The sequence below is a fragment of the Cylas formicarius genome, unplaced genomic scaffold (assembly GCF_029955315.1).
Source record: "Cylas formicarius isolate icCylForm1 unplaced genomic scaffold, icCylForm1.1 PGA_scaffold_2__14_contigs__length_35257938, whole genome shotgun sequence".
Lineage (NCBI taxonomy): Eukaryota > Metazoa > Arthropoda > Insecta > Coleoptera > Brentidae > Cylas > Cylas formicarius.
The window spans coordinates 4,348,412-4,364,140 of record NW_026844319.1 but is presented as its reverse complement, the minus strand read 5'-3'; the positions used below and the strand labels follow the sequence as shown (position 1 = coordinate 4,364,140).

The 15,729-nt window shown below is 32.3% G+C and overlaps 1 protein-coding gene across 1 annotated transcript; it reads right to left on the bottom strand.

The window, feature by feature from the left end:
• Positions 1–4,800: 4,800 nt before the first annotated feature.
• LOC132697936 (probable glutamine--tRNA ligase) lies at positions 4,801–15,068 on the bottom strand. The gene is made up of 9 exons (XM_060663713.1): positions 14,950–15,068; positions 14,390–14,891; positions 13,330–13,665; positions 13,090–13,277; positions 10,512–10,735; positions 10,148–10,459; positions 9,574–9,960; positions 4,906–5,095; positions 4,801–4,848 (listed from the first exon to the last, which is right to left on the bottom strand). Exons 1-9 carry the CDS (start codon positions 15,064–15,066, stop codon positions 4,801–4,803), a joined length of 2,304 nt encoding a protein of 767 aa, XP_060519696.1. The 5' UTR covers positions 15,067–15,068.
• Positions 15,069–15,729: the final 661 nt, after the last annotated feature.

Sequence of the window (15,729 nt, the reverse complement as noted above, 5' to 3'; positions counted from 1 at the left end):
AACTCGTTTTGGTATGTGTCGTGTTATTGTCTATAACATTTTAAAATAACATACGCCGAATATACGTTTTTAACACCTTTATTTCCGTGACCTTCCACTAGCATGGCTACCATAGAACAGCGTCCCGCGCGAACCATGGAATTTCCCTGGTTGCATCGGTTGCCTGATGGCACAGTATGCAGGATTATAAATCCATAAACACTCCTTTAGACAGTAATATAGATTTGAAAATCTTTAAATGTGAAAAAGTTGACCTAGCATTGCAAAAATTATGCAGACGTATTGTGGGAAGTTTAATGTACGCCGCAATGAAGTCTAGACCTGATTTATGTGAGAGCCTTAATTTGTTAAGTCGATTTCAAGACAAAGCAAACGAAAACTTATACAAAGCTTTAAAAAGGGTTTTGCGTTATGTGCAGGGCACACTAGATTTAAAACTAATGTTTAAGCCAGATGACAAAAATTTGTTAATAGGATATGTTGATTTCGATTGGGGTGGAGATACGATTGATCGCAAATCCACCACAGGTTTTATATTAAAGATGTTTAATTGTACTATCGGCTGGGCCAGCAAGAAACAGCAAACAGTAGCCATATCATCAACAGAGTCAGAATACATAGCGTTGAGTCTAGCAGTAACTGAAGCATGTTGGCTGAGAAAAATAATGTATGATTTTGGTTTTCATGTTGATAGCCCAACAACAATATATGAAGACAATCGATCAGCAATTTGTATAGCTCAAATTCCTGAAAACAATAAACGAGTAAAACATATTGATGTTAAGTTTTACTTTATCAAAGAAAAGATCGATGATGGTATTGTAACTGTAACATATGTTAAGAGCGAAAATCTGTTGTGATTACTTGTCATTTTATCCACTGTAAAAAGAGAAGAGGAAACGGTGCAGAACAGAACCTAACCTAACATGAGAGAGAGTGTTAATTTAAAATAAGTGTATTCATTATTAATAAAGTTATTTTAGTTTAATACATCCGTGTGTTCATAAATTCACAACAAAATCAACTAGCAGATTTGTTTACAAAACCATTAACATACGTAAAATTTAAAACGTTACGTTTGGGTTTAGGTTTAGAATAGAAAAGCTAACACACAGCCGCCGATTAAATTCTCGGATTCTGCGTTACTAGTTGCCATGGTCTGTCAAATATTTTACTTAAAAAATTGTCTATTTTTGTACAAATAATATACCTTTTCTAAAACAATTCCGCCTTTATCAAGTTGAACAAGGGCACGTCTGTCCGCTTTGAAAAGCGCGGACTATGTATCTTCCAAAATGATACAAATCCTTAACCTTTAGAGGTTCGATGAATACAACGTTCATTCAACCAGGCCTTCCGCGGAGCAAGCTCGGATTGCTTCACGAGTCAAATATTTTAATTTAAAAAAAAACTATTATTTAGCAACAATATACCTTTTTAAAAATAATTTCGCTTTTTTTATGGCAAATAGAACCCCTCTTTTTTTTAAACAGGAATATTGAAACGTAGACCAGTATCTTTTTAAGTCGGCATGTGAGGTAAAGAAGAAACTTCAGTCGGGTACCATCGGTAGCGTAGGCTATTGATACATTTCCACCACTACATATGTTGGATTGGAATTTCCCATTTGATGGTTTGACTGACTATGAGAAAACTTGGAGGTAAGTTCTTACGGAATTCTATGGAAATATGTTTAGGAACATATTTGTGCATTACTCTGTCTTTCTCTCAGTTTCACATAAACTTTGCACGTATTATAGAAAAGTCAACTATTTTTTTTTGTTAATAGTATTGAAAGTAGTAGGTGGTAGCTGAATTCGTAGGCCCAAAGGGTGTCTGTTTTGAACATAATTCAAAAAATAGGCACCTAGTAGAGTCTCGAAAATTTCCATTTTTGGTGCCAAATTGGTTACTCCAGTAAGTTCCAACTGTTCTAATTTTTTAAAATAATTTATGATGTTGGTGAGTTTCATTTCAATTATTTGTTACTTAAATTTTCTGCGTATTAAACCTTACTTAACAATACGCTATTCGTTATCGCAGGTAGAATTAATGACACCGACTAACCTGATTTTGTCCAAGGATGCGTAGTACGATAGTTTGTACTGTGATGTTTGGTAGTTTGGTGGTGAGCTCTTATTTGTTAAACTGGGAAAAGTTTCGATATCTTCAAATCGTAAACAAGTATCATTAGAATTATATTTTTAAAATATTGATTAGGACATGTACTGAATAACTAAATGCTCCAGCAAAAATATTCACATACATTGGGGAAAACGTATAACTTTATATTAGAGAAAATTTACTATTTTTAGAGGATGGTTTTTCAAAAAGGTGGGGATTTAGTTAAAGAACAGATATAGACTAAAGAGAAAAGTTAGAATTAAAAAATCGATGTTTTCATGTCATAGCGAAAGATGAATTATTATTAAAAATAACAAAATACACAGACAGAAAAGTTCAGATACTGTTCGTTAATGTAGCGCATAGAAAAAAAATTAGAAAAGAGAACGTTTCGTATATGGCATACGTAGTTAGTACGGAATATTAATCTAAAGGCTGCAAGACAGTGAAAGAGTGATGCGCTTAAGTGTAGTTCAGAGAGGTTATTTGGGCTGTAAAAGTTTTTCTTTGAACGGGGTTCAAATAGCGTCTCCTAGAGCGTTAGCAGAGAAGAGTATTACAGTATTTAGTATAAGCGTCCAGATTTCAATGTTGTTGAGATTGCCATAGAAACACACTTTCATGTAGTAGTAGCAGGAGCTTTAAAGTATATGACTTTTTAGTTAAGATGCCTTTCGAGTTTGCTTCATGGGTTGATCGGAGATTAAAGGGTAGATACAGATAAGTTACGAAAAAAAAAGTATGTACACTATCCTCAAGGATCAGCAATAAATAAAAGAAATTGATGAAATAGTAAAGTTGACTGCGATATCTTAAAATCATCAATAAGATAGATAAATTAATTTTGAAAATATTAAATAATAAAAACAAATAATAAAATAGCAAAGAAAACCAAAATCATCAATAAGATAGATAAATTAATTTTGTAAATATTAAATAATACAAATAAAATTAAAATAGCAAAGAAAACCCACCACGGCCACATACACATAATATTTTCGAAATATGAACTTTTCCCAGAGAAATAGTCAAATATTTCACGATACCTTAAAACAGAAGCATGCGGTAATATGCATGTAGTTAACGCACGGTAGATGGCTTAGTAAATTAAAAAAATGTATATGGTTTCTAATATCTTATTTTATTAATGAAAATTGTAACCATATTTTTGCTTTGCAGATATTATTGGTGTTGTCAGGCAGCTTCCAGTTCCGAAAAAAGAAATCCAACACTTTTCGTGTTCATTTCCCCTGTCCTTGTGTGCAATAGTAAAAAGTACAGTTTGTACCCGCGAGGGTAACATTCGCAGAACTTTATGTTTTTAAAATAAATGTTTTGGTCAATATTCACTAGGTGGGTTACCTTATTAAAGAAAATCTTATTCCAAGAGGGGACACTAGTTTACATTCGAACCGCTAGAGTGCAGATGGTGACGCGAACAATATGATCATGCCAAGTCTCATTGACGCCATTGCTTTTCTTACGGGTGGGAAAACATCTGGGCTCTGATCGGCTTCGCCGCCAACGCAAACTAGAGGAGGGAGATTGATTAAACCCCATTGGTGCTTGCTTATCCAATGGGGGACAGTTTCAAGGGGTAAAGGGGGAGGAGCTAGAGGAGTGGGGATGTCCTACCATGTAATAAGATCTACTGTTATGTTATTTCATGTAAACGTAAAAAGTAAAAAAACAGTCTTCTATTTTTTTTTCTGTAGTTAGTAACTAAAAAGTAGATATTTTGTTTTAGATAGATATTTTATTTTTCACAAAAAAAATCTCGATTTATATATTTGTTCATAGACAGTAAGTGGCACGCCACTGATTTTTTAAAAAAAAAGGCATTTGCACTCATTTATGAGCAGATTTGATCAATTTTTTTTTAGTCCGTCATATTAACGATCTTGTTATGACCATGCAGAGAAGAGGTTTTTATCTGTTAAGCAAAAACCGTACATCCGATTGAAAAAATCAAGAAATTAAATTTCTTTAAATAAGATTGGAGATTGTAAGAATAAGTTTAATTTTATGAGAAATCACTGGCGTACCATCAGTGTCCGCCAAAATAGACAGGCGAAATTCCGTACGCCCGCCACTGGTGTATTTTCAAAAAATGGTGGTATACTAAATAATGCCTCCTTATACATAGTACTTGTGTGCCAAGTTTAATTAAAATATCTAACGTGATATAACAAATTAAAAACATAAAATTTTATTTTTGAAAAATTTAGCACCCTGTATCTCAAAAGTTAAGACGTTTAGGGCATATGTTTATATGAAGTTTCTTTTTAAAATGGACTCAAAAATAGCCCCTCAATTATTGACAATCAATTAGAAAACAATCTATGTATATATGTAGAATAATAAATGTTCTGATAAATAGCTTTTTTATACCGTCCATCTAGTAACTTTTTAGTTACATTTAGCATTGTTTGTAGAAAATATTAAATGCCTATTCAAAAAATTTAAAAAATTATTTCGTTTATTCATCGCAAACTCTTTGGTAATGAAGGAGCCTGTCCAATTATTTTTCTGGAATCTTAAAGTTATAAATAGGAGAAATACGACACGTCACTAGGTAAGTGTCAGTTTTCGGAGTATGTTTGTTGTGACATTAAAATAAACATTGTCATGAAGAAAATAAATTATTTATTCTTACTTAGGTTTACAAGGACTAGCTTACTTTCCCGTGTCTTCCTTTAGTCCCACCGTTCTATTGAACACAATCTAAAAGAAATCGCACAAATTGTTAAATAAATGTTATCGGAAATAAAAAAAACTTGCCGTTTTCTCGGTCGAATCTTGGTCTACCGCGAAGAAACCGATTCTCTCGAACTGAAATCTATCGTAAATCTTCGCGCTGGATAATGTTTTATCCGCGAAACTTTTTACAATTTTCAGAGAATCGCGGTTGCAATCTGACAAGAAACCGCCCGGTACTTCGCTGGAATTCTCCGGATTTTTATGTATAAACCTAAAGTACAAACGTGAATTTTTTTTAACAAATTAACCAACTGTACGATAACTTCGTCATGGGCTGTTCAATGTCACGCAGAGGACAAAGTAGAAACCAATTTTGCGAATTTGGAATTAAAGAACTTAATTTGAAATGAAATAATCTTTTTTTTTTGGCCTTAATTCACTTTTCTTGGAGCTCCTTCAACTCTTTTTTTAAAGCATAATTTTTTATATTCATAATAATACTAATAATAAAGCTAATAATATGCTTATTCTGTAGACAACGAAAAAATTAAATTAAAAATAATTCATCCCATTTTGGATATTCACAAAATAAACAAGTAAACATTCTCCGTAAAACCTTCAAGTTGTGCAGAATTTACCCTGCCACATATTGCAGAAAGTGACGTTAACAGATTTTAAAAGAATTGCTAAATAATTTATATAAAATACAGCCTGACCTACATAACATTAAGTCTTATTATTTTAGACATTTTCCTCTTTTTTTGTTATTTATTATTGTATATATACTTTTTGTTCTTTGTGCATTTATATTTATTAAGTTGTTTATTGCTTCAAGGGTACAGATAGATAAACTTTTTGTGATGTTTCTTAAAAGCACCTACAGATGTTAAAATTATGAATCTCTGCCTTAAGTTATCTAGGAAATTATAAAAATGGGCCTGCAAAAATGTGTAAGATCTTTGGCCTATTTGTTATCACATTTCCGTTTTCTCTATATCTTATATTGTAAGAATTTTGTAGTTCGTTTGTTTTTGAAAATATTTAAAACCGTTTTAAAAATAACTGCCTTACCGTAAAACGTTTCGACTGCCTAAAAAATAATTTCTAGTTTTTTGGAAAACTATTTTTAGGAAATATTTTTGAATAATTTTTAATTTTTTAAGATGTACATCCAGTATTCCTCCTCATCTCAAAATACCATATTGTAAACGTGACAGCACTAATGCATAATAAAGTGTTTCATGTTTATTTAAAATGTTTCTCAAATATTTGAATTTGTAAATCAGTGGCGTTAGATTGTTCACTACTGTTTGCAAATGTGTATCTAAGTACTTTGTTTTCTCTGTCGACTTTATTGAATGGTGTTCATTGTTTATTGTTTGTATATCTAAACTTTTATTTTTGATTCACTGTAAGTGACATCTGTTTAAACCAACTCAAATGTTTACAGGACTCATTTTCCACTTTGATTTTAAGATCATCCTAAGAATCATATTTGTATAGGAAAACTTGGTAGCCCGCAGAACCAAGAATGGTCCCTGACGTGTTTACGTGGTACCAATTATTTATGTAAAGAATGAATAATATTATATAAAATGAATCCCTTGGGGACACTACAGGATATTTTTTATAAAATGTAAGTATTATTAATTTTTGTTTTCTGTATTCATTCCGTAAGACAACTTTTAAATAGCTTCCAAGGATTCCGAGTACGCCATTTCTGTATTCATTCCGTAAGACAACTTTTAAATAGCTTCCAAGGATTCCTCGTACGCCAAAGTCCCGCAAGACATCCAACAACAGTTTATGATCAACTGTGTAAAAGGATTTGGAAAGATGGAGAAAAATTGCAAAAACTTTTTTATTGTTTTCCAGTGAGCTGTAAATTTGTGAAATTAAAATGGCTATTGTATTTTCTGTAGACTCACTTTGCCAGACTCCATATTGATTTTTACTTAATATTTCGTTCTCCTCTAGGAACTAAATAAACTAAACTAAACTAAAACTAATTTTTTTTTGCTATGTCTATTATTATTAGTTGAGGTAGCCATTCACGAAAAAAAAAACAATGATTGTTTATTACATGGGTTTCGAAACTTTCCAGTTTTAGAGTCATACTGTTCTTTTCATGCGCCTAGGCCAGTCATGTGCTGGGGTTGAAGGTGGCTCCAAAATGGGTTGTAAAAACCATGTATTTCTTTTAAAAAGCGATACTCGACTAACTTACTCTTCAAGGAGAGCAATCTGCTTACTTTTATATCAAATCAGTGATAAGATTTATGTTAAAAACCAACCATTATAAAACCAAAATAAATCATGTTATTAAGACAAGGTCTGCTGTCCAGCATGATGTACAGAACCTCAAACATGTAGCTTGCCAGAAACACATATAGGGTGTTTTCTAATTGGATGTCAATAATTAAGTGGGCGAATTTTAAACCCATTTAAAAAAAAACTTCATATGAAATAAAAAAAAAATTTTGAGAATTTTTCCGAAATTCAATATATTTTTTTTAGCATCTGTAATACCATTTTAAATATTTTCATGAAATTTGCACACATGTTTTTAAAATACACCAGTGGCGGGTGTACGAAACTAAAAAATATTCTTCACAATCTCCAATCATTTCTAAAGAAATATAATTTCTTGATTTTTTTTTTCAATCCGATGAACGGATTTCGCTTAAAAAAATAAAAAAACTCATACGACAGAATTATTATTGATTTTTACTTAAGCAATTGTCTGTCGATCGATAAAAATCGAAGAATCAATACGAAGTATGTAAAACTAAATAAATAAAATAAATTTAAATAAGAATATTTTATTATTTATCTTGTTATTAGGATGTTATGTTATGTCATTAAAACTGAAAAACGTAAAAACAGTCTTCTAATATTTTTTTTCTGAAGGACACTAGTTGGCAACTAAACATTAAATATTTTGTTTTTTGATACATATTTTATTTTTCACAAAAAATAGTTCTTCCTCAGTGCCGTGGCATAATCAGAGGCAGAGTGATTTCCTTAAAAAAATAATAAATAACGACTTTTGCATTCTTTTATGAGCGGATTTGATTTCTTTTTTTTTTTAGTCTGTCGGATGGTTTTCACTTAAAAACAAAAACTAATTTCTCTGCATGCTGTCATATTAACGATATTGTTGTTGCCATATAGAGAAGAGGCTTTTATTTTTTTTAAGCGAAAACCGTACATAGGATTGAAAAAAAAAACATGAAATTAAATTTCTTAAAAATGATTGGAAATTGTAAGAATAATTTTTATTTTAAGAAAGATCAGTGGTATACCATCAATGTCTCCCAAAATAGATAGGTGAAATTTTGTACGTTCGCCACTGGTGTTTTTTCAAAAAAATGTGGTACATTAAATAATGCCTCTTGATGCATAGGACATGTGTTCCAAATTTCATTAAAATATCTAAAATCGTATTATATATATATATATATATATATATATATATATATATATATATATATATATATATATATATATATATATATATACAAAAAATATATTCTATTTTTTTGAAAAATTTACCACCGTGTATCCCAAAAGTTAAGACGTTTAGAACATATGTTTATATGAAGTTTTCTTATTAAAATGGACCCAAAAATAGTCCCCTGAATTACTGACATTCGATTAGAAAACACCCTGTCTGTATACTGTACTGGACCAAAAGTGTTCAATGTTCTGCATCCTGTACTATGGGTAAATCATATAATAGAGTAAAAAAAGAGTTAACTGATTGGATTATCCTAGGAGGTTTTGATTTAGTTTATACGGAATAAACCAAAAAATATTAATAAAAGCTCTATAGTATATCTTTTGTATTTACTGGGCAAACAACAGAGTACTCTAAGATACTATAGTTCGCCCAAAAAATTATTGTTGGTAACTGTTCACTTTTGATAATGTGTGCTCTAATTGTTAATAATAATGTAATGTAATTATTGATTGTTAATGTTTTAATAATAACAATAAATTATTATTAATATTGTCGGAGCGATACTTGCCGCGCCTAGGTTATAAAGGCTTAAGCGCATGCCCATGTCGACACTGATCGATCAATACTTTTTTAGAGGACTATTGTTTAAGTTACTTTTTGTTTTTTTTTTTAATGCAATTTCTTATAATGTAACTATTGCGGTCCAATCTAGATCCAACTGGAAGTTTTTGTAGCTGATAAAGTAAATCAGTACAAAACATTACACTGCAAATGACTAAATAACGAAACTATGACTTGTCAAATAACTAGTGTAGAACTTTTTAATGCTAGTGATTTTGTTAAAAGCAAAAACCTTTCGCACTGTCGCACTCGAATGTGAACCTCTCATCCAAATTTTGACGTATTTCTCAAGTAACTAATATTAAACTTGTTTTAATGCTAGTTTACGAACCAGGCGCAGATAGACATGGACATGGTAATGTGTTGGACGAGACGTTATTTTTGAAAGCTCTGAATTAGTATTTAAATCAAAGAATTTGTACTGCAAGAAAATGGTAGTGAAGGTTTGCTAGTCGAAAAATTAAAAAATTACGAAATCTGCGTTTGGCGAAATTCAAGCGATCAGCACATTTTTCGTTAAAACCGACGCATTAAAGTCGTTTTATTATCCTTAACATATTACCAATATATTTTTTTAAAATTTAGGATAATGTGCCCCTTCCTTCCTTGTCCTCTGGCGACCGTATTGATCAGCTCTATTCAACTGCCTATTTAAATCAACTTACAAAGAAGAATATAACCTCACTTCAATTTCTAGCGGCTCAGCAACCCAATGAACGAAAGCCTTTGGCTTGGTCGACGCCTTATCTACATCGACGCACTTGCAGAACAATTGTACGACATGGCCGGCTGCATTTTTTTCAACACTTGCAACTTCTAAAATATACCCGGCGTGCCTTAAGCCAACCGGTTGTGTCTTGGTCAGGCGGCGGTACCCTTTCTCCCCGATTTCCTGAAAATCGCTCCTATCAATGTATATAACCTTATCAAAAGTTATACTGTGCTGGCCCAAATCCGGTTTATTTGGAAAATTGGGAATGGAGACCTGTACCGGCCCTTTGTTGGGATAGTTTTCGATCGTGACTTTGAGTGGTTCCAAGACCACCATTGTTCTAAAAAAATTGATCTGAAGCTTCGACAATTGCGCGAAATTGACGGGCATTGCGTAACTAGGGCCAGACAGGTGGGTACATTTGAATTATAAGGAGATATTCATGGAAGTATATGTGAAGCATACGAAGTAGTTCAAATGCACCAACCTGTCTGGCCGTAGCGACGCAGTACCTACTATAGCCTTACCGAGGCGCGGAGTTATTGAGACTGTCTCGAACAAAAGCTTCCAGCATTGAAGGATCCACAGAGCTCTGCGCTCCAGTAACTCCGAGTTGAGCGCAAAAATTATTGACAGTCTCTGGCGGGAATCCCCTTCTCCTCAAAGCGGTGAGAGTAAACAATCTCGGATCGTCCCAGTCCTTCACGATCCCTTCTTCGATTAGTTTACCTATTTTCCTTTTAGAGACCACCGTATAATTCATGTTCAACCGGCCGTACTCCCACTGTACCGGACAATAAATATCAAGCGTGTTACACAACCAATAATAACTTGATCGCCTAAAATTCTTTAGATGCAACAAACGTCCTTCACGGTTGGTTCTCGACTAACCTGGATTGAAACTCCTTCGTGCACAAAGAGTGAGTTATATGTTCGATACTATCACACAGGCAATGAGTATAATCATAGGTTGGGTAAATACACCATTTATCTCCGGTTCGATGATGGGGAGTGAAACGCACCCTATATGCGACGGGGTCCAGTTTACCTTCTTCCAAAGTTATTTTCATTCTTAGAGTAGAGGCGCCCTCGTCTACTTTCCCATTCTTCATATCCTACTTCGAAAAATCAACTTCAATTTAATATACATGGTGTTTTCTAATTGAATGTCAATAATTAAGAGCTCGATTTTTGGCTCCATTTTAAAATGAAAACTTCACATGAACATATATCCTGAAGATCTAAACTTTTGAGAAATTTTAGGTAGAACACGGCGGACTCAACCATGGCCCCCTCTGTCCCCAGATTTAAATAGTTTGGACTTTTTCTGATAGGGGCATCTAAAAAGTTAACACTATAGAAGAGCTGAAGGATAGTATAAAAACTTCCTGCAATTTAATAAGAAACACTGGGGTATACTTCACAGAGTGCAATATGAGGAAACGAGCTGAAGCCTGTATCCTTCAAGGTGGAGGACACTTTCAACAACCCATCTAGTTTCTATTTTTATTAATTTATTAACAGATAATTTTGTTAAAAATTATTAATATTAAGTAGTTTTTTTAATAAGAATCTTTTATTAGTTATCTTGTTTTTACGTTGTTATGTTATTTCATTTAAATGTGACATAAAAAAACAGTCTTCTAACTTTTTTTTTTGGAGTTGGTAACTAAAAACTAGATATTTTGTTTTAGATAGATATTTTAATTTTCACAAAAAAATAGTTCTCAATTTAACCAGGCACGTCACTGACATCCTTAAAAAGATAAAGAGATTTGCATTTACTTATCAGCATATTTGATCTATTTTTTTTTAGTCCGCCGCACGGTCTTCACATAAAAACAAAAATTAATTTCTCTGCATGCGATCATTAACCATATTGTTATGACCATGCAAAGAACAGGTTTTTATTTTTTTAAGCGAAAACCGAACATCGATTGAAAAAAAAACAAGAAATGAAATTTCTTTAAGGGACCGAGGATGGCTCGGTTGGTAAGGCGTTGACCTGCCAACTCGAACTTGCCGGAGGTTGTGGGTTCGATTCCCACCGGGAGCCTTTGGGTCGGTGTATTTGTGTTTGTCCGATTTTAACGACTGGCAAAAATTGCCCAATTTACTCGTTGATATATGGAAAAACCTGGGCAGCTATCTAAGTAAAGACGCGAGCTCATTGTATAATAGAAAAAAAAAATCTTTAAAAAAAGATTGGAGATTGTAAGAATTTTAATTTTAAAATAAGTCAGTGGCGTACCATCAATATCTGCCAAAATAGACAGGTGAAATTCCGTACGCCCGCCACTGGTATATTTTTAAAAAAATGTGGTACCCTAAATATTGCCTCTTGATAGATGTGAGCCAGATTTTATTAAAATATCTAAAGTGGTATTACAAATTAAAAGAGACAGTGCAAATTAATGTATGAGATCGAAATATTTGTGTTATTCTTTTTACATAATAATACCATAAGACTAATACGAAAATATTTAAACTATGCAGATGCCTTTTGTAAAAATTGCATTCAAGCAAAGAGAAGATTTGTTTGTTGCAAGAAAAAACACAAAGATGTGTCTTACTGTAGTTGTCAATATAAGTAAGTACAAGATGGGCTAGCATGTTAAAAATTGCCTCTTCATTTTAAGGTGAAGCCATTTTCAAATTCATGAAAGTGAAAGTGTTACAAACAACACTATTGAACCATCAGGGGAAGTACTAACAGCCAATTTAAAAGCCCATGAGTTGATTAAAAATAGTTTTAATTTATTCATTTTTTTATTTATTTTTAATAATCTATATTGCACGTATGGTACCTCTTAATGCTTCTTCAACTTCTCCTTAAAATTTAATTTTATATTAGTTAATCCTAGTAAAATAAATTTGATATAGAGCTAAATATAATAAAAAATACACATATTCTTCACAAAAATGAAGTAAAATTTTTAAAATATCTAATAGACAGTCTAGACCATTATATTCTACACATTTGTAATACTTTAAAACAATATAAAGCAATTATTAAGACGTTTTTATTTTATTATCTTTCACCTTTCACTTTAATGTGATGATATAATACGTGTCGCACACATTTTGATAAAATACTGCTGAAAAAATGCCACATCTAAACGGAAAATTGTCAAATTAAAGAACTCTCAGATGCCATGTTGAGCATCTCAAAATCTTGAGTTTTCAAGTGGCGGAGGTATTTTGTCAAAATATCTCCAGATGGAATTAAATTTTCAGGAATAAAAGGAGTTAAGTGCACAGAGAAAGTTAACAGCAGATAAATTGGCGTAGGTAATTACATATCTTGAAATGTAATAACTTCTAGCCTAATGATTTTTTTCTGTGAAAACTGAGTTTAGAACAATCATCATCAACAGGTAATAAATTTGAAATGTGCAATTGTAACGGAACCTAAAGATGAAAAGCTTGCAAGAGCTCCTTTGACAGAGCTAAAAACTAGAAAAAATACCTCAAATAACTGTAAATTTTCCTCAATTGGGCGATCCCTCCATGGAGAAGGCATAGGATTGAAACCTTTCATTTCGTCTGCAGTTTGGTGACAAACATACGCCTGACCTTTCTCAATTAATTTCACGGCCCAAATATACAACTGATCAAAATAATCTGAAGAATGGGTTATTTTGTACGGCTTATAGCCTAAAAAGCAAAAACTAAAAATTACGTAAAACAAAACACATTTTCTACTTACCTAACCATGTGACCATGTCCAGGATGCCAGTGAAGAACTTTTCTTCTTCTTTTTCCGGATTTGTATCATCATACCTTAAGAAGCATATACCTTCATTGGCCGCTGCATAGCCAAAATTTATATTAATGGCTTTTGCATGCCCAATGTGTAAAATTCCATTGGGTTCTGGTGGAAATCTGGTCCTTACTTTTCCTCCAGTAACCTTTAAATGTTCCTTTAAAAGCTTCTCTGTATTGTCTGTGACCACATAACCATCAGTTTTAAAATTCTCACCAGGACTATGAAAGTTGATTTTTCTCATCACATCAAACATGCTTAAAATTTGTTTTTCAGAACCTAAAAATTATAAAGTTAACTTTTCAGACAACCTGTATACACATTTCAATCAGAGTGCAACAATGACATTTATATTTCAAAAATAACATGTTTATCTGCAAAAAGACATTTTTTTTATTAAAAGGTTATCTTATATCTATCTTATATAGAGTGGTCCGAATTATAATGGAGAAACTTTAAAGATGGCTTTATTGTTTATTATTTATTGGTAAAAATAAATAAAATAGTTCAGATAACCTTATGCCCTAAAATGCTTCAAAAAAATTGCATTTCATTTATTTAAAAAATTTCTTCTAGATTTTACTTTCAAACTTTGTAGGTATTTTTGCAACAAAAAAAATGTATGGAACAGATAAATTTGTTTTTGTTTGTCCAGTGGCGTTAATGAGAGGGTTGTCTTCAGTTTTTGTCCTAAAAAAAATCGTTTTCGAGAAAATTTTTGTTTGTATGTGCACCTAATTGGCATACCACTTTTTTTTTTAATTTAAATTAATTAAACCTGTCTCACAAAAGCCACTGGTGAAACAAAAAATTTACCTATGGTGTAAATTTGTTTTTAAGTGGCAATAATAGGTTTTAAATTTGATTACATGAATTTTTTAAACTTTTATCTGCTGCATACACTGTTAAAGGTTCTCCACTATAATTTGGACCACCCAATATTTTAAGAAACAAAAATTATTATCTATCATACCATTATTTTCCTCTTTTTTTGCTATGATACTTTTAACTACTTTCTCTTGCTTCCCTTTCTGTGGTTTTGAGCCTTTGTTGTCATTTTTTTGCAAAGGTGTGAAATCACTTTCAGTTTTTGGGCCCAGCAGGTCCAACAATTGAATGTCGACTTCACTTTTAACTGCTTTCCCTTCCGCCCAAGGCAACTCAATTTTAATTTTTTGCATTAGGGGTCCAACATTGAATTTGTACCTTTTTTCTAGAATTTCTTTCTTATTTTCAGATATATGTTTATCAACCACTTTCTCGATTTCTTCCGGCGTAACAAGCACACTCACTCCGCAGTACTTTTCTAAATCATTTGTGTCCAAACTCTTAATATTATTCAAGGCAAACTCTATTGCTTTGTCAACACGCATAGTAGAATCCAATTTCTTTGAAACGACATATTTAATGAGAAGGGGAAGGTGGTGGTGAATTTGAGGTTTAATTCTTGTTGCCAGATGATAAAGGAGAATTCCTGTTCCATCTGATAGAGCCACTTGTCTCACCTAAAATTATATTAATCAACTTAACTCACCTTATATATCATTTTAGTGAATTAGATACCTCTTTTACAATTGCCAGCAGAGTGTTAGTCACAGCCGCATTTTTTGTAGTTTCTCGAGCTTTTTGTTCACTTAAACCCAACTTCACAAACTCCGACACGTTTCCCTCCTCAGCCATTTTAAAACCTTTAAAAAAATATGGACCGTGAACCTTTTATAGGTTAGAAATCTGACGTCAGGATGGTCTAAGCACAGTTAAATTCATTCGAACAAAAATGTTTTGATCATTCGCTTCTATAGCGATTTTTGTTATCTTTATTTATTTAGAATATACATTATCCTAAACCTCTAACACCGTCCACATCATAACAAATATACACCTTTTGACAGGTGTATATTGACCAGGATGAAAAAAAGGCGATAAAACAGTATAAAACTTTTACTAACATAATAACATAACACTGGGTTAGTTAATCTGCCATGTGCTTCATCACATGATCCATTTAAAAATGATTATGTTGCGAATTGGCCGAGTTTTCTTATTAATTTGTCGACAAGTAGAAAAAAGATGAAGTATTTCGGTAATTGACAGATGTCAATGGTAAAATATGTCAAATGTGACAAAGGGGATCAAAAATACACTCTCAAATGAAAGAAGGGCATTTTAAATGTTGATGGGGAAATAAATATTGTCTGTCCGCGACGGAAATGCATTAAGAGTAAACCATAATTCGCCACATTCATTAACATGACATTGGAGGACCCATTTTTTGTAGTGAAAGAGTAAGGAGGTGTTCGCTTGCGTCTTTTGCATGCAAAGATTGGCCAGGTCTTGATTTTT

What these genes read in the sequence shown, in the direction of transcription:
- LOC132697936 (XM_060663713.1), bottom strand. Translation starts at nt 15,066, where the DNA reads ATGGCTGAGGAGGGAAACGTGTCGGAGTTTGTGAAGTTGGGTTTAAGT. An exon ending in AAAATTTACAGTTATTTGAG is followed by an intron (nt 10,736 to 13,089) that starts GTATTTTTTCTA and finishes TTTTCGAAGTAG; the next exon opens with GATATGAAGAATGGGAAAGT. An exon ending in GTGAGGTTATATTCTTCTTT is followed by an intron (nt 5,096 to 9,573) that starts GTAAGTTGATTT and finishes TTTGTACTTTAG; the next exon opens with GTTTATACATAAAAATCCGG.